At 47.3% G+C, this 19,524-nt stretch overlaps 1 protein-coding gene across 1 annotated transcript in view; it reads left to right on the top strand.

Annotated features, from left to right (window-relative positions):
• The window catches only part of Cd9 (CD9 molecule), a 34,057-nt gene extending 32,357 nt beyond the window's left edge, over positions 1-1,700 (top strand). Inside the window, exons 7-8 of the mRNA XM_052174914.1 lie at positions 659-742; positions 1,223-1,700. Coding sequence (XP_052030874.1) covers positions 659-742; positions 1,223-1,288 — 150 coding nt within the window. The 3' untranslated portion in view covers positions 1,289-1,700. The remainder of the gene's footprint in view (positions 1-658; positions 743-1,222) is intronic.
• The last annotated feature ends 17,824 nt before the right edge of the window (positions 1,701-19,524 follow it).

Here is a 19,524-nt window from a genome sequence, read left to right as displayed (position 1 = left end):
GACTCCACAGCCACCTGGGACTGGACCCAGAGGGGCCTCTTTTAGTGGCAACCAGCCCCAGAACTGACTGCCAAAAAGAGAAGAAAGAAAGGGGGGCGGGGGTGTGTGCTAGAGTGAGTTGGCTCTATGGTAAGGGCACTCACTCTTCCAGAGGACTCAGCCCTGCATCTCGGAATCACCTGTAACTACAGTCCCAGGGGCTCCACAGATACCAGGCACAAATGTGGTAGACACACACACACACACACACATACACACATAAAAGTACATAGAAAGAAAAGATCTCAAACTCCCCCTTCCTCACTCTTTTTTTTTTTTAAAAAAAAAAAAAAAAAAAGTTGAACCACCATGTGGTTGCTGGGATTTGAATTCAGGACCTTTGGAAAAGCAGTCAGTGTTCTTAACCACTAAGCCATCTCTCCAGCCCCTCCCCCTTCTCTTAAGTGTTCTCAAGTTTAGGGTACCCCCATATCCCTCAGTTCCCCCGTCTGGTCACCAGCCAGGACAGCCCTTGTACCCAAATATACCCACTCCAGTTGGCCCTCTGGTCACAAGGCCTCCCAGAATGATACAAGAATCAGCAAGACAGCAGAGAAGTACACACCGGAAGTGAGAGCCGTTTCTGACCCTGACCCTGCGTCTTGTTTGCCTCCCTCAGTCCTGCCCGAAAGCCATTGATGAGGTCTTCAACAGCAAGTTCCACATCATTGGAGCAGTGGGCATCGGCATCGCCGTGGTGATGGTGAGTGGCAGGACGTCCAGGGAAGAAAGCTGGGCGCAGGCGCTGTTAGAAGTGCTGTAGGGTCCTGGCCAGGTGGACACCACCATCAGTATCTCCTCCTTACTACTAGGAAGTGGGAGCGCTCTGACTGTGGCCAGAGGCAGGGCACTTGGCTGGAATGGGCAAAGCCCTGGGTTTCCATCACCTCTTTCCTGCAAAGGAAAGAGGGCGGAGAGCATCCTAATCTGCATGCTGTGTTGGAAACGCTGCAGATAGGATTTAAAGCTGTATTTTAAGGGTCTCACCCTGAATGTTCTCTAAGGAACTATCTCAGCAGCTGACTGTCAGAATCCGAGTCCTGCCATTCTTCCTGTTATCTGGCCTTGTCTCTCCCACGTCAGTATCCTTCCTGGACCCTGTTGCTTCGGTCTTTTGTCTTGAACTGGATGATGCGCCTTCCCTTCCAGCCAGGCAGACCACGCCCCCTTCCTGTCTTTGCAGATCTTCGGCATGATTTTCAGCATGATCCTGTGCTGCGCCATCCGCAGGAGCCGAGAAATGGTCTAGAGTCTGCCCCAACCCCGAGCAGGAACGACGGCCCCCAAGACTGTCCGGGTCGTCTGGTTTTTTTATTTTTTTTTTTTTTGCCACTAATATTAGTATTCATTATGCATTTCTAAATAACAGTCATTCTGTTTGTCTTTTTAATGCTTTATTCATTATTGACATTTGTAGTTGAGGGATCTGGGGGATTCAGTTTATCTTGATTTTTTTTTTTTGGTTGTTTATTTTTGCTTGTTACGTTAAGCAAAAATCCTGCAATGAAAGGTACTATATTTGCCAGACTCTAGACATAAGATATTGTACATAAAGAGAATTTTTTTTTTGCCTTTAAATACATTAAAGTATCTATCAGATAAAATCAGGTTGTAAGTTATATTGAAGACAATTTGATACATAATAAAAGATTATAACAGTGTCTAGGGCTGAGTGTTGGTGTTGTTTTCTTTAGTTTTCAGAAATGCTTGGGTTGAAGGCATTTTTCAGCTTTTTTTTTTTTTTAATCTGTTATCCAGGCTAGCCAGGCATTCTCTCTGTAGATCAGGCTGCCCTCAAGTTCCAAGCAGCCCTCAAGTCTCCCAAGTGCGACATCACCCTTGTGCACCAGCCCATCCCCCCTTTTCAGCTGTTGTGTATTCTTTAGGCAGTAAGTGTGTGGTGCCTTGGGGACTCCCAAGTCTTTGCTGTACTCATTGTTATGCCTCGAGCACCAAGACCTTGGTAACTGTGCAGAGCCAGTGCTCACTTTCTTCTCCGTGAAGGGTTCTTGGTTGAATGAATACATCCATTGGGATTTAATCAAAGAGACGAGACCACTCTAAGATACACGCACGCAGGGCTTCATCGCAGGACTCTGTCCCCACACAGACCCTGGAACTAGTTGAGTTTTTCCAGTGGGTAGGGGAGAGCAAGAACCAGCTGGCGGCGGCGGCAGCAGCAGGCAGACAACCCTGTGGCAGTTCTTGTCTCCAACACTGGCAGAGCCTTGCCTAGGCTGGACCCTCCGTGGTAGAGCTGAACTGAGGTGCGGGAAACAGCTTCATCCCTTATCCTGGATTCAGGTTAACATTGAGAAACCAGTGCGGTGGCTGGAGAGATGGCTCAGGGATAAAGAGCACTGGCCACTCTTCAGAGGGCCCAGGTTTAAGTCGTAGCCTCCACATAGCTCCTCGCAGCCATCTTTCCAGGGGATATGATGCTCCTCTTCTGGGCACAAGGCATGCATGTGGTGCACAAACACACTGGCAAACAAAAGAGCCGTAGACTTCTTTTTAAAAAGAATTAAAATGTGTGGTATAGGGGTACATACCTGTAGTCTCGGCCCTCAGGAGGCTGAGGCACAGTTATCAGGTCCAGGCCAGGATTGGCTGCAGAGTAAGGTCCTGAATCAAGACAAGAGAGACTTGGGGGGAGGGGACTTGACCAGGAAAGGGGACAACATTTGAAATGTAAATAAAGAATATATCTAATAAGAAAAAAAAAAAAAGACAAGAGAGACTCAAAATGTTCCTGGATGCTATGACGGGTTCACAACAACGGATAACCCAAGTAGAATATTATCTGGCAAAGAGTGGTGACGCACACCTTTGATCCCAGTGCTTGGGAGGCAGGGACTATTGAGTTGGAGGTGGATGAGCCTTGATGTCACTGTGGCAAGTGAAATAAGCCAGACCCAAGAGGGCCAGTAGCTGTAATTGCACCGAGTGCCTGGAATAGGTAACGTCGGAGACAGGAAGTAGATCTGAGAGGACTTAACTAGGGAGACGGAAACAGAAAATTACCAGAGTTGTTTGTTTGAACTACTTTTTTATTGCATATGTCTGTTTAGTTAAGGGAGGGCGGGGTTCACACCACAACTCACGTGTGGACATCAAAGGACAGCTCGTTAAAGTCAGTTCTCTTCTACTGTGTGGGTTCCAGGGCTCGAATTCGCATCCTTGGGTTCCAGAGCAAGCGCCTTTACCCGCTGAGCCATACGTCTTGGGGGCCCAGGATCTGCTACTGTTTAATGAGTCCAGAGATTCCGATTGGGGTAAATGACACTTTGGGGATACAGAGGATTCATGGGTGTCCCTGCAATGACTTCTCAAGGAACTTCTCTTCCCCTCAATCTATCCAGGCCTAGGTGACCCAGGGGTGCCCACCCCACCCACTCCGAGCTGGCTTGGTGAACAGATAATGTAATTGTCCCCACCCCGTCTTGGCCATCAGACCCCTGGAGAGCTAATTCGATTTCTGTCCTTTTAAATTGGATTTTCCCAAACCATCTGCTTCCCTTGTGGAAATGCAGGCAGGGTGAGACCTTCTGACATGAAACCTCCACCCTGCAAACCCCTAAGCCAGACGACCTGCCTCTGGCCAGGCAAGACCTTAAGGCCGGGTGTGCTGTTCTAACCACCCCTACCTGGACTGTCACCAGCACCCACAGGTGTCAGCCTGACTTGAGTTGCAGTTGGGGAGCTCTGTGGACTCTCCGACTCTCCGACATTGACACTCGGGGAGCCTGGAAGAGCCACGCCCTGGGAGTTGATCCTTGATCACTGTTATCTCTTGACCCCTCACCTGCCAGGGACATCAAGACAGTCGTTAGAATAAGTAAGCAGTTACAGGGCTGTGGTGTAACTCCGAGAAGCTTGGGGGAGGCTGTGGATTTGGTCTCTCGTATGGAAGAGAAGAATCAAAAGCATCTCTGTACACCATAACTGTGTGTATGAACTGCGCGTGACTGGCTGGCAAGGGGTGTAATATTCCAGGGCTCAGTTGATGACCAGGTTACACCACCCTTGAGATATCCTGGGGGTATAGGAGGCAGCACTAGTTTACTTGAATTTCTTTCTTTGTTTCTTTCTTTCTTTCTTTCTTTTGTTTGTTTTTGTTTTTTTGTTGTTGTTGTTTTTTCGAGACAGGGTTTCTCTGTATAGCCCTGGCTGTCCTGGAACTCACTCTGAAGACCAGGCTGGCCTCGAACTCAGAAATCTGCCTGCCTCTGCCTCCCAACTGCTGGGATTAAAGGTGTGCGCCACCACTGCCCGGCTACTTGAATTTCCATAAGGCTGAAATTTAGGATGGTTTTGTGTTTGTTTGTTTGTTTGTTTGTTTGTTTGTTTGTTTGTTTTTTGGCAGGGGTGTGGGGGGAGTGCTTTTTTAAGTTTTATTAAAAACCGGGTTTCTCTGTGTAGCATTGACTGTCTTGGAACTTGCTCTGTAGACCAGGCTGGTCTCAAACTCAGAGATCTGCCTCCCTCTGCTGTGGTGCGACCAAAGATGTGTGCCAACACTGCCCAGCTCATCTGTTTTGGTTTTGTTTGAGATAGCATGTCAATTTGTCGTCATCGGGCCTTGAACTCACCGTCCTGTGTCTGCTTCCTGTGCTGCTATCACAGGGATGCACTGCAGTGCCCTGTGAGGTGTGGCTTTGATTAAGGTTCCTGTCACATCTACAGAGGCAGAAATATCAAGGAATTTAGCCTCGAACTACATAGTTTGAAGCAAGCCTGGGTTTCAAAAATAAACACGCTGGGTACGGTGGTGCATGCCTTTAATCCCAGCATTTATTTGGGAGGTAAAGGTAGGTGGACAATCTCTGAGTTTGAGGGCTAGCCTAGTCTACATAGTGAGTTCCAGGACAACCAAGGCTACCCTGTTGGGGGGGTGGGGTTTAACTGAAGAGAATGAAGAGAAAGGAGATGAAATACACATGGTATTCAGAAAGCTGGCAATGCCCTGACTGGGAAACAGGCATAATCTCCCTGGCATCAAAAGAGACAAGAGGGGGTTTACAGATGACCCTTGTTCAGTTCCCACACTCCAACTCCCAACCTCCTGTAACTGTAACTCCACCTCCCTCCCTCAGCGCATACACACATACACATGGATTTAAAAAAATTTAATGTTTTAGCAGGAAAAATGCTAGCACTTCCTCCAAAAGTCCGGGCCCAGCTAGACTGGGAAAACCCAGCTCAAGGTCAATGACCACACCCTCCTGAAGGCTTCCCTCCTGTTTCCTTCTGGGCCAGCCTGGAATCCCCACCAAGGATGGCAGCACCCCACACCCCCTTGGCAAGGACCAAGTATCAAAAGGCGCAGTGATAGGTTAGACCTTGAGTGATCGAACCACCTGCTGGGTTTAAGGTGAAGGTGAAAAGCTGGGAACTACTCCCCACCCCCCCACCCACCCCCCACCCCCGCTAATGAGAACAAAGATGAATCGTTTTCTCTGTAAGCAGTTCAGCCATTGTACATAGTATAATTTATATCTCCTTTCAATTGTAGTTGATTGGAAATTGTTAAATGACCAGTGGAGAATCGTGATCTAGCTGGAGAGAACAAAATGTAAAATGGGTCATTCATCAGAGGAAATTTAATCTAGGAAATTGGCTCGGTCCTGGCAGACAGAGGGATCTCTCAGAGAACAAGGCAGTAATGTGTGTACGAGAACACAGCTGCCAGCGCTGCGGCTGGGGACCCCCCTAGAGCAGGGTCGCCTGGGGACCTCCCGCAGAGCAGGGAGGCCTCAGGGAAGGGCGTGTTCCACTGCTGTGGGTTCCTTTAGCGGGGCAAGGAGAGGCTAAGTCTCAGACTGTTGGATTCCACGTGCAATATTACCCATCACACCACGGGCTCCTCTGAACCCTGGCTGGTGATCTCTAGAACCTTCCCTGGCTCACATAACCAAACAAGCATATGGGGAAATGTTTGATAGCGTCAGCCAGGGGAAACTACAAATGGAACCTTCGATGAAGCACCATCTCATTCCCATTAGAATGAGGAGGCTGAGGGGACTCCTTATACACTGCTAGTTAGAATGTAAGCTCATCCAGGCCCTGTGGACATCAGCACCCTTCCTCAAAACAACTAATAGAACTACTGTATATCCAACCATACTGCCCCTGGATACGTAACTGAAGGGATATGGTCTGCTTACTTCAGAGACACTTGAGTATCTGTGGATATCAGGACACTCTTCAAAACCGGCAGCAAACGGAGTCAGCCTGGGTGTCTCCTGAGGAGGAGATAAAGAAACTGCAGTACACATACCCATCAGAGTATTGTTTGGCCATAAAGAAGAAAGAGGCCTGTCATCTGTCACACAACAGAACTGGAGGACACGATGTTAAATGAAATAAGCCAGATCCAGAAAAACAAGTCTCACGCGTTCCATATCATGTGCGGAGACTAAAGGTTATTATTCTGAAGCTGGAACTGTGATTACCAGGGACAGGGGAAGCTGAAGATGGCACACTGAGAGGAGGCTGATTTGATCAGTGCACTTCTGTCCACATACAGATACCTCACACTGAACCACATTAATATGTCCAGTTAGCAAATGTGTAAATCTATGTTAAGGGAAAAAAAAAAACCAGCCGGGCGTGGTGGCACACACTTTTAATTCCAGAGGCAGAGGCAGGTGGATTTCTGCATTCGAGGCCAGCCTGGGCTACAGAGTGAGTTCCAGGACAGCCAGGGCTACACAGAGAAACCCTGTCTCGAAAAAAACCAAAATAAATAAATAAATAAATAAATAAATAAATAAATAAATAAATAGCAATAGATCCGGTTAGGTGAGCAGACATTCGAGAGCCAGAAAAGGACTGCTGTTCCCAACTCCCTTCCCCCAAGGCAGCCCCTCCCCTGCGCAGCAACCTTGCTTTAACTGTAATTAGAGGCTTCTACGACAACGACTGTGTCAAGGGTAATTTGAACAAGGAAATTCTGGATTCAATATATTGCACAACCCAAAATTGCCACAGGACTTCGCCGGGAAGTGACTGGAGAAATCCAAGACCATCGCATGTGGATCTTGGCAACTGTGGGCCCAGCTGATTTGGCCTACTGTGTGCACTTGAGACACACCCAGCACAGACCCACAATAATGAAGCTTCGATGGAAGTCCTGGTTCTTCGGTTCATTGTGGGTTTGGAGGACATGTTTGGTTTCTAAGATTATTTTTTTAAGTGTGTGTGTGTGTATGTGTGTGTGTGCACGCACACACACACATACACACACGAACATGTGGGTATATATACCAGAGTCCTGATGCTCAAAGACGGTGGATGTAAGAACCCCGTGTGGATGCTGGGAAGCAAACTCAGATTCTCTGGAAGAGTCGGTGCTCTTAATTCCTGAACCATCTTTCCAACCCTTTGTATTCTGTTTTTCCAGCTCTTTCTGTGCAGCCCTAGCTGGTCTAGAATGCCATATGTTAACACCAAGCTGACAAAGATTCTCCTGCCTCTAGTGAACCCTCCTGCAATGCCTGATTGGCTGTAATATAAATTGGTTGCAGCATGTGAGACCCTGGCTTCTGTCCCCAGAACTGGAAAAAAAAATATTAGACCCTCACTTCTATGAAAGATTACCAAGTCCTCAGGTTCTCAGAAGCTAAAAGCAGGGTTGTCTGAAAGTTACAGGGAGCTCATTGTGAGTTACACTGACCAAGCACAGTTAGGGCCTGTAATTCCCCACCCCGGCTCATCTTCGCAGTAGCAGAGATCTGCAGATGCTCTGCCATTCTCCACAACTGAGCTAACATACCCAAACCCAGAGACTGAAAGCAATCTAAGGGTTCTTTCTTTGTTTTTTTAAAGATTTATTTATTATATGTAAGTATACTGTAGCTGTCTTTATACACACCAGAAGAGAGCGTCAGGATGGTTGTGAGCCACCACGTGGTTGCTGGGAATTGAACTCAGGACCTCTGGAAGAGCAGTCTGTGCTCTTAACCAGTGAGCCATCTCTCCAGCCCCTAAGGGTCCTTTCATTAACAAGGTATTTTTGGTATTTCTTGCCGTGAACCAACATCGTCTTGCTGAATTGGGCTTGCGAATCTTCCTTCCTCTAATCTCTACCCATGATGGGAGAATCCTTATCAACCCAGGGTGTGGGAGACAGAGAATTCCTCCCGAAGTCCCAGATGCTTAACCGATGAGCAAGAGCCTGGCTCTCAGCACTGCCCTCTACTCTGAGGAGCTCGAGGCTAAGGTAAGTCAACGCAGTCCCAGGTGCTCTAAGTTTCTCCTCCTTTTAACTGTGTTTATACACCTCTGACCCTTGAGTGGCAGATCCGATTCGATAGGTTCTTCTCTGGATCAACACCTAGCCTTAACACCCTCGGCGCCTGACACCCACTCCGAGCTCCCTTTCCTGTGCTGGAGAGATGTTCTGTCAGTAAACTTCCTGCTGCTGAAGCATGACGACATGACTTCAACGCTTTAGAACCCACATAAAAAGCCAGACACAGGGCTGGAGACATGGCTCAGAGGTTAGGAACACTGACTGTGATTCCGAAAGTCCTGAGTTCAAATCCCAGCAACCACATGGTGGCTCACAACCATCCATAATGAGATCTGATGCCCTCTTCTGGTGTGTCTAAAGACAGCTACAGTATTTACAGTATTTATTATACTTACATATAATAAATAAATCTGCTGGGAGTGTGAAGACGGGGATTCCCTAGAGCTCATTGAATGGCTAGCCTAGCCCATGAGTGAGCTCCAGGTTCAATAAGAGACCCTGTGTCAGAAGGCAAGGTGGGGAGAGATTAAGGACGGCAACAGAAGTCAGCCTCCAGCCTCCCACATGCATGTACACACACAACACACACGTCCTTCCCCTCAAGGCTATCATTGCTTTAAATAGGTCCTATAACCCACCACTAAGCTGATGACACAATCACCTTCCCCCAAGTGATGGTTCCAGGTCCCTACCCTCTCTTGGGCGGGCACTCATAATACAGGAGATAGCTTCTTGTGCGAGAGAGCACATTACTGTCTCTGGCCAGTGGAACGATGAGTGGTTGATTGGCAGCACAGAGGACTGAGGAAGCCTCATGCCTTCCCTACGGGCTCAGCAGAAACAGCTCATGGCTACAGAGGATTGGCCAGTGTCTCCTGGGCCTGGAATGAATGACATCACAAGTCACCATGCTGGCAATGCTGTATAGGCAATGCTGCAGCATGGAATATTTTACCTCAGATTGGTTGTGCGCTAAGCTTTCTGCATCTCTGTTCCACCAGCAAGCCTGTGCCTCTGGCTCTGTCCCTTCTGCTTTGTCCACCTACCCCTCCAGTGCCTACTAGCTGAGAAGCTCAAAGTCAGAGACATGCATGTTCCTGTGTGTGTGTATGTGCACGTGGGTTTATAGGTGAGTGTACATGTATCCTCACATATGTGGCAGTCATAAATCAACCTTGGGTATTTCTCTTGAGAAGCCATCTCTCTGAGTGGATTAGATTGTCAAGCAAGACCCAGGGACTTGTTGTCCCCACTTTGCCCACTCTGGGATAACAAGCACACAGCACCAGACCTTTGACTTATGCAAGGTCGAGTCAAAGATTTTTATGTCATGAGCGAATTGTATCAGAGACAGGAAGTTCAAAGTCAGGGTGTTCCGTGGCTGAGTGTTAATAGATTGGTTTTTGTCCTTGAATTTGTCCCATTGTGGTCACAGTAGCTGCAGCAACTTGGGGCTTCATCCGTCCCACAGTATCTGTATTTAAAGACTGGGAGAGTAAAATTTCCCTACACTGTTAGATAGAGCTCTCTCGAGCTCTCTCTCTCTCTCTCTCTCTCTCTCTCTCTCTCTCTCTCTCTCTCTCTCTCTCCCCCTGCTGTGTGTGTGTGTGGGAGGGTGTTGTTTGAGTTTTTTGATTTGTGGTTTGTTTTGGGGGGGTATTATTGAGACGTAGTCTCACTCTGTAACACAAGTTGACTTCAGCTTAACAATTCTATTATCTTGATCTCCCCGAGTGCAGATTACAGGTAGAGCTCACCATTTGTGGCTCTTTAAAAACATGTAAGTTACTCTTAGAATTCCTCAGAAGCCCTTCTGTCACATCTCCTTGGTCAGAGCTGACCACATGACTGTTTTTAGGACCAAACTGAGTAGAGTAGAATTAAAGTAACAGGATTGAGAGACTCACTGTGCCCAGGCCTGGAGAAGATCTGGCTTCAGGTGAAGCCCGTGGCCTGTGGACACCTGGAGCCAGATATCACACAGCACCTGGGCAGACCTCGCCTGTAGGCCGGATTCACAAGCCGGTCCATTTCCCTCTGACACCCTCAGCCTGGAAAAGGTTGAGCCAAGCACGGTGTCCTTATTGGAAGGCATCAAGAATTTGCTTGATTGGCCCGGGGTGATGCCTCAGAAGCTGACGGGCCTGCCACACCAACATGAGGACTGGAGTTTGGATTCCCAGAACTCATTTAAAAGCTGGGTAGGTGTGGCAACCCACATCTAAGGAAGTAGAGAAGGAATCTGTGAGGCAAGCTATGAGGGATGGGGAAGTCAACACTGTGAAGGGAAAAAGTGGGATGGAGGCCGAGGCGCCACAGGCTCCTGCAACTCCTTGAAAAGTCCTGATCTTCCATATGCAGCATTAGATCTAAGATGGCGCCCGCGACACCAGTGAGACAGCAAAAGGGAACCGAGGCCAGGGTGGTGGCTGTTTCTTTGGTCTTCACAGAAGTCCTACCAGGTGATAATGTCCGCCTCTGAGTTACCTCATCACGCAGGGCTTTCACAGGGGCACAGTGACTATGGTGAGGCGAGATACAATTGGCCGAGTATTTAGTGTTGTGTTAGAATCGTGGCTTGAGTCCGGACAGACTACACCAGGCCAACGCAGTTCCATGTCGCACAGGTTTATTGTGGGAGAAAAGGGCAAAGGTAGTGGTGAAGAAAGGGGGAAGAGAGAAAGAGGTCGGAGGGCTCTGCCTTTTATTTGGATAGTGACGTAGCCGCTCGCAGGTAAAGGTAGGAGGTGAGCTGAGTGGATTCTAGGAATGTGTATCGGTTGCCATGGCTGCAGATGTGCGGGTCTCTGTCGCCTGGGTGTGATGTCACTGGGTTCGGAGCCTATCCCCATACCAGCATACCTCCCTTTTTCTTATCATAAAGAGAAGAAGACAGGAGAAGAGGGAAGCCGATGGAGAAAAAGGAATGGGGGTGCTGTGTCTCTTGAACTGCTTCCTGCTGTCTAGGGGCGTCGTCAATTTTGGGTGTACCTGACTTTCACCATTGGGGTCCACTTGGTAAACATTCGCATCAGGTTCCTCTGTGGACAGCGGCTGGTAATCCTGTAACAGAAATCCATTAATAGCTTAGTTAAAAAAATTTTTGTATTTGTCGTTGAAGGAATGTAGAAACAAGATTAACGAGGCGGGGAGTGAATAATAAAGTCAGGAGGATGGCAGGGAGAGGCGTTACAAAAGGGAGGATCCACTTCCATAGAGGGTTTTCGAAAATCCCAGAACTGGAGGGCTCGAGTTCCCTGAAATTCTGTATGTCTGATTGTAGCTCCTGGATTTTATTTCTCACTATCCTAGATCTGTTGACATGGAAACAGCATTCTTCTTGGAAGAACAGGCAAAGACCACCTTCTTTTGCTGTCAGGACATCTAGGCCCCTGTAGGTTCTGAAGCACCACAGCTGCCAAAGAATTGATTGATCTGTTTCTGTATAGTAAGCACAGTTTCAGTCAGTTTTTGAAAACTGCTTTCAAACTTGGAAGTGAACTCATTATAGTTGATCATGGAAGTTGTTATCCCTGCAATTCCAGTACCAACACCTATAAGTATTCCCGCAGCGGCCAAGAGTGGCACGACCTGAACTGCCCTCTTACGTTGGGCAGCTATCATATCTACAATTGGGATTGGCAGGGACTCGTTTCTCTGGACAACTCCTAGTTCAGGAAAAAGGAGTACCAATGTGCAAACTCCTGATCAGCTGGCGGACAGGCGATCATACACCTGGGTACCACAAAGAATTGACATTTTCTGATCTGCAGGGCATTGTGGTAGAGATGAGGTATCAAGGGTCGTGGTTCTACTGCAGATTAGGGAGCTTAGTGTTCCTACAGAACATGTCCCAGAGGCCGTAAAACAGTTTGCCATGCCAAAGAGAGGGCTAGAGGAAAGGTAAGGAGTCACAGCAATATCAGAGTCAGGACAGCTGACAAAAGGTGGGGTAAGGTTACCTGGCAGTATCACTGGAGAGGCTGTAAATGGCAATTGTGATCTAGTTCTAGGGGGTATGCATAACCAGACATCTTTAAAACGACCAGGTCTGATGATATTAAGGAGCTGATACCCCGAGGACAAGATCTGAAGCAAAAGGCAAAATGACAAGTTAGTGCCATTTATGAGGGGTGATGTCAAAGAGGTAAGGACCTCAAAGGAGTGTTTGGTTACTTCCCCTACTTTTCTGATATCTAGAGGTTGGGCAACTGAGACATATTTTCTCTGGATACAGATAGTATTTCCTGGGGACCCAGGTTGATTTTTACAGTAGAGCAAACCAACAACTCCTGTCTCCCACCTGGAATCCTATGGGTCTTGTATGTAGAAAAAGAGCGTCTTGTGTAGAAATCATAGAAGAAATGATTGGTTCATGATCCTTGTGATGTATCTGACAAGTCCAATATGGGCAGCCCCCATATTCATCTGGCCATTGTCTGGTCAAAGAGAAAGCAAGTATAGAGATCATAGTATTTAGATGGGATAACAGATACAGGGATGAGAGCAATGTGGATCGATTCCTGGCATCCAGCTATGGAACAGTTTCCTGACCCTATTTGGAAAGACAGTTTTATCATTTGTCTAATCTTGGCGGTCTAGAGTCCCTGGTTGTAATGGCTGAGCCCAGCAGCCTGGTCTTTGCCTTTCCTCTGTAGACACCTCTGGGTTTAGGGTTGACAAGCAGTGAAGACAGTGGCCATTCCCAAGTGTTTACTCTCCAGCTAGGGAGGAAACCCACACACTGTGGTGTGGCAGTGCAATGGGTTGGTCAGCAGACTGAGAGGACAATTGACTAGTGAGGGAAGCTGTGAGTGCAGAGACAGACTCAAGTTCAAATCCTGCCATTCACAAAGTGGCCTTGGGTAAGTCACTCAACCTCTGAACCCCTGGCTTTCCTCTATAGCATAGGGAAACGTTCTATATTGCAGGGTAGTGACTGAATAGAACCCAGAGAAGGGTTGAGCACAAAGTGGGCAACCTGGTTTTATTGTTGTTTTCCTTGACAAACAGTAGAGGGTGGCATAAAGGGAAATCTAAGGACTAGGGATCTAGCCCAGTCTGTAGAGTGCATGCCTAAAGTCCTGGCTTCAGTCTCCAGTACTTCATTTATAAACCAAGGCACGGCAGGTGTCTTAGTCACTGCTGTATAGCTGTGAAAAGACACCATGACCAAGACAACTCTAATACAAGACAGCATTTAACAAGAGGCTTGCTAACATGGCAGCAGTTACAGTGTTGGAGCAGTAACTGAGAGCTACATCCTGGTCCACAGGCAGGGGGGGTGTCTGGAGTTGGCATGGGCTTTTGAGACCTCACATCCCCCAGTGGCTCACTTCCTCCAACAAGGCCACACTTCTTAATCCTTCTAATCCTTTCAAACAGTGCTACTCCCTAATGATTAAACAGTCAATTGTTTGAGTGGGGGGGGGGGGAGGGAGGCTTTCTTATTCAAACCACTACAGCGGGAATAGTTTTATCACTGGATGGCCCAGTGGTTAAAAGCAAATACTGCTTTGGTAGAGGACCTGAGTTCTGACACTGCATGCATGTGAGGTAGCTGACAGTCATCTGAAGCTCTGGCTCCAGGGTATCCAAATGCTTCCTCTGGCTTCTGAGGACACCTGCTCTTGTGTGCACACACACCCTCACATGTACACATAATTTAAAATATTTAAAATCTATCTATTTATTTATTTAAAAAGATTTTTAGATGAAAATTTTGTCCTTTTTTTTTTTTAATCGAGACAGGGTTTCTCTGTTTAGGTCTGGCTGTCCTGGAACTCAGTCTGTAGACCAGGCTGGCCTCTAACTCAGAAATCTGCCTCCCAAGTGCTGGGATTAAAGGCATACACCACCACTGCCCGCCCCCCACCTTTTTTTTTTTTAAGATTTATTGTTTTTGGTTTTTTGGGTTTGTTTGTGGGGTTTTTTTTTGTTGTTTGTTTGTTTGTTTGTTTGGGTTTTTTTTTTCAAGACAGGGTTTCTCTGTATAGTCCTGCCTGTCCTGGAACTCACTCTGTAGACCTGGGCTGGCCTCAAACTCAGAAATCTGCCTGCCTCTGCCTCCCAGAGTGCTGGGATTACAGGCATGTGCGACCACCGCCGGGTTTAAAGATTTCGTTATTTTATTTATATATGTGAATACACTGTAGCTGTCTTCAGACACACCAAAAGAGGCATCAGATCCTACTATAGATGGTTGTGAGCCACCATGTGGTTGCTGGGAATTGAACTCAGGAACTTTGGAAGAGCAGTCAGCGCTCTTAACCACTGAGCCATCTCTCCAGCTCTAAAATCTCTTTTTAAATGGCATGGTGGCACTATACCTAAAATCCTAGAATTTGGAAGGTGAAAGCAATAGGCTCTAAAGTTCAAGGTCATCCTTGTCTACATTGCAAGCTCTAGGCCGGCCTTAGCTCCATGAGCTCTTGTCTCAAAAGAGAGAGAGAAGGAGGAGGAGGAGGAGGAGAGGGGGCGGGAGGAGGGGAACCTCAGCCTGAGGCTGGGCTCAACACATTGGAGGTGGATTCTAGTAGCAGAGCCTTGACTACAAGAGCAGATTGCAACAGGTTGATGATCTGAGAGCCTGCAGCAGACTCAGGTGCAAGGTCAGCCTCAGAACAAGCACCAAAGGCCAGCTTGAGGCATTATCTCCCAGCTCCCATGACATTTACTAGGGATTACTTTTGTCTTCTTTTGTTTCTTTCTGTGTGCATTATGGTTGTGCTTATGTGCATGGTCTTAAAGATGTGTGCTCATGAGTGCAGACTCCAAAGGCCAATAGTGGATGTCTTCCTAATTTTTTTTTTTCCTTATTTAGTTCTCTCACTAAATCTGGAGCTCAGCAGAAATGGCCTGACTGGCTGGCTGGTTGACTGACTGACTGACTGACTGACTGACTGGCTGTGAGCTGCATGGCCACTGATTTTAATTCCACCGGTTCTGGGATTAGACAGATGCGTTACCATGAAGCTGGGGACCTGAATTAATGTGCACAGCAAGCACTTTATTGACTGAGCCACCTCCCTATCCCTTGCCTTTCATGGTTTTTGAGACAGGGTAGATTGGCGGTAAGCCTCCTCCCACCTCTTCCTCCAGAGTCCTAAGACCACAAACACGGTCCATTATGCTCAACTCTTAGATTTTTGATCCAGAAAAAATATTTTTCTCTCCAACACTATACTTTATGTCATCTCAGTGAGTTTAGGGTTCACAATAAAATCCTTCCAGTGGGTTCTGGGGAATGTAGCCTACAGTGAAACATGGGCTTAGCACATACAAAGCCCTGGGAAGACCAAGAGACCTGACCCTTCACCAAAACAAAAACACCTTTCTAGTGATCTGAACTTTCCATCCGTGACCTCCCCACCTGCTCTCGTAGCCAGTGGCATTCAAACATCTTATGACCCAAGAATACATGTGACACAGAACACACAAACACACCACATATAAACACCCTATCTACACACACATAAATGAGCTGAAACAGCCATGATAATATTTACCCTTGCTTCCTGTGTTACACCGTTTTCCATTTACAGATGTTGACTGAATGAGTCACTAATGGTCTCTGTCTCTCAATTTGCAAAGCGGTGTCCTGACCTTTCATTATTTCACTCCGGAGTTAGAGATCAAAAAGTTGAAGTGAAACTGGCAATTGAGAAAGAAATAAAAGGACAGAACTCTGAGCACCAGTCTCTAATCTAGCAGGAGCTGAAGTTCTAGCTAAGAGGTAGAGTGTGTCTGTCTAGTGTGCACAGGACCTCGGGCTACATCCCATGCACTGAAAAAGCCAGAAAAGAGGGAAGAAATGAAGGAGAGGAGAGGAGGGGAGGAGGAAGAGGAGGGAAGAGGGGAGGGGAAAGGAGAGGGAGAAGGGGAAGGGAAAGGGGAGGGAAGGGGTGAAGGGGAGGGGAAGAGGAAGGGGAGGGGGAAGGGGAAGAAGAGGGAGAGGGAAGGGGGAGGGGAGGGGGAAGGGGAGGGGAGAAAGAGGGAAGAGGGGAGGGAGGAAGGGGAGTGGGGAAGGGGAGGGGGAAGGGGAAGGGGAGGGGAGGGAGAGGGAAGAGAGGAGGGGGAAGGGAGAGGGAAGGGGGAAGGGGAGGGAGAGGGAAGGGGGAAGGGGGGAAGGAGAGGGGGGAAGGGAGGGGGAGGGGAGGGGAGAGAGGAAAGCCGGGTAAAGCTCTTGTCATGACCATTCAGGAAGCATTCTGGAACCCCCAGAGACCACCAGGGAGCCGATTCCGATGCCATCACACCAGGGTCACACCAGGGTCACACCAGGGTCACACCAGGGTCCTTATGAAGCTCAAGCTTGAGCTCACTGCCGTCCCTGCCACAGCAGGACTACCTTGCTACCACAGGAAATCCAATGTGCGATGCACACCTGTAACACCATCACTAGAGAGGATCCTGAGTTGGAGGGCAGCCTGGGCTACATAGCAAGATTCCGTCTCGAAAACCAAGCAAAAATAAACTAAGGCATTGGCCGTGTAAGCGTGGTGACCTGAGCTCAAGCTCCCAGTCCATAGAAAGGTAGACCAAGAGAACTGACCCCACAGTGTTGTTCTCTGACCGCCATACACACGCCACTGAACGTGCACCCCTGTTGCAGGATATCTGATCACACTGTGACACCCAAGATTGGGTTGTTTTACTAGAAAAACCTGCTTCTAGTTGTAGTGTGGCTCAGCCTTTAGCACACATCTTTTTGTTTGTTTGGTTGGTTTTTTTTTTTCAGTTTTTTTTCGACACAGGGTTTCTCTGTGTAGCCCTGGCTGTCCTGGAACTCACTCTGTAGACCAGGCTGGCCTTGAACTCAGAAATCTGCCAGCCTCTGCCTCCCAGGTGCTAAGACCTGGCAGCACACATCTTTAATCCCTCTCTCTCCCTGGAATACAGACTCACCCTTAGTACACGCCTTTAATCCCAAACAATGAAGGTAAATTTAGTTTGTAGAAGCACCACAGGCTGGAGAGATGGCTCAGCAGTTAAGGAGCACTGACTGTTCTTCCAAAGGTCCTGAGTTCAAGTCCCAGCAACCACATGGTGGCTCACAAACATCTATAATGAGATCTGATGCCCTCTTCTGGTGTGTCTGAAGACAGCTACAGTATACCTATATATAATAAATTGTATATATATATATATATATATATATATATATATATATATATATATATATATATATATATATAGAGAGAGAGAGAGAGAGAGAGAGAGAGATGCGTACTTTAGTGGCAAAGTGATGAATCAGAGAAAGGTTCTAACACTCACAAGTAGAGGAAAGGGAAGCTAGTTGAGGGGCCGAGCAGAGAGAAAGAAGAAGCAGTTTCATGGAGACAGTTGAAGAGAGAACAAGCTAGACACAGGTGAAGACGGAAGGGGCCAGAAGACAGGAACAGATTCCAGAGGTAGAGAGAGGCCAAGCAGAGCAAACAGAGGCTAAGGGAGAAGCCAGGTGGAATCAGTAGACAGGAGTTTGAGGCAGAACATCTGGGCTGAGCCAGCCAGCCTAGTCCAGAACTAGGAAGGGTGAGCTTATCAGGTAGCAAGTCTCAAAGGCCAAAAGCGTTCTAGGCCTAGATTAGACTGGATGGAGCCTAGAAGCTTCCAGGACTTGGTCTACATTAGCACACAGAGACAGTAAGCCTCTAAGATGACAATTACTTCAAGTAATAAAAGTTACTTCAACACACCCCCACCTGCAGCAACACACACACACATACACACCATATACACATAATAATAATTAAAAATAAAGGAATGAGCCAGAGGCAGTGGCTTACACCTTTAATCCCAGTACAAGGCAGAGGCAGGTGAATCTCTGTGAGTTTTAGGAACACCAGCCTGGTCTACACAGAAAATTCCTGTCAAGAAAGAAAGAAAAAAAAGAAAGAAAGAAAGAAAGAAAGAAAGAAAGAAAGAAAGAAAGAAAGAAAGAAAGAAAGAAAGAAAGGAAGGAAGAAAGAAAGAGAGAGAAAGAGAGAAAGAAAGAAAAAAGAAGGAAGAAGGAAGGAAGGAAAGAAAGAAGGAAGGAAAGAAAGAAAGAAGGAAAGAAGGAAGAAATAAACAAAAAAACAAAAATTTTAAAAAAATAAAATAGGCAACCCCATAGGAAGACCAACAGTGTCAACTAATTTGGACCCCAAGGAGCTCCCAGAGACTGAGCCACCAACCAAAAAGAACATACACAGGCTGGTCCAAGACCCTGGCACATATGTAGTAGAGGACTGCCTGCCTTGCCTGGGCCCATGGGAGAGGATGTGCCTGATCCTGTAGAGACTTGATACCCCAGAGAGAGGGGATGGAGGGGGAGCACACCCTCTTAGAGGCAGGGGGAGGGGAGATCAGATGAAGAACTCTGAGAGGGGGGGACCAGGAGAGGGGCAACACTTGGGATGTCAATAAAATAAAACAAAGGAACGCAGTGTCCCAAACAAATGACAATAAATATAAAGATCTTAGACTGGCTTTGTTTGAGATTTTAGAATCAGACAATACTCATCTTGTCAAATAAAATAATTTGTTTGGAGAGCCCCGAGTGATGAGGAAAAGGCCATTTCAAAGTGACTTTTCTCGCCTGGCAGCAACGTGAAGACAAAGTGACAAGAAATAACTGGTTACAGTCAGGTTACTTTGGTTTTGGTCTTTGTAAGAGGGAAGCAGAGGGACTTCATTACCATAGTCACCAAAAGCGGTTAGCTCTTACCAGCCTTGATTCTTGGAAGGTCAGATTCCAGCTGAGTCTCAATAGGTCACTGGGAGGCTTTGTTTTAAGAATTCCTATGGCCAGGCTTAGGGGTGCACGCCTTTAATCCCAGCACTTGGGAGGCAGAGGCAGGCAGATTTCTGAGTTCGAGGCCAGCCTGGTCTACAGAGTGAGTTCCAGGACAGCCAGGACTATACAGAGAAACCCTGTCTCAGAAAACACAAAAACAAAAACAAGAATTCCTGTTTTACCACTAGACCCAGCACCACACTCACACCTCTCAGGAATGCAGAGGCTGGAGAGCTTGGGCATCTGAACTCACGGATAGAGTCTGGCCTTCCATGCCTCTAACAAGAAGCAGATATCTCGGTAGTGCAGAAAACCAGTGTGCAAGAGTCCACCTATCCCAGCAGAAATAAAGAGACGGTGACTTCCTTTTTTTTTTTCTTTTTGATTTGGTTTTTTCGAGACAGGGTTTCTCTGTATAGCCCTGGCTGTCCTGGAACTCACTCTGTAG

This window comes from Apodemus sylvaticus, chromosome 2 (assembly GCF_947179515.1).
Source record: "Apodemus sylvaticus chromosome 2, mApoSyl1.1, whole genome shotgun sequence".
In the NCBI taxonomy this organism is placed as follows: Eukaryota; Metazoa; Chordata; class Mammalia; order Rodentia; family Muridae; genus Apodemus; species Apodemus sylvaticus.
This window is presented reverse-complemented; position numbering and strand designations above follow the sequence as displayed.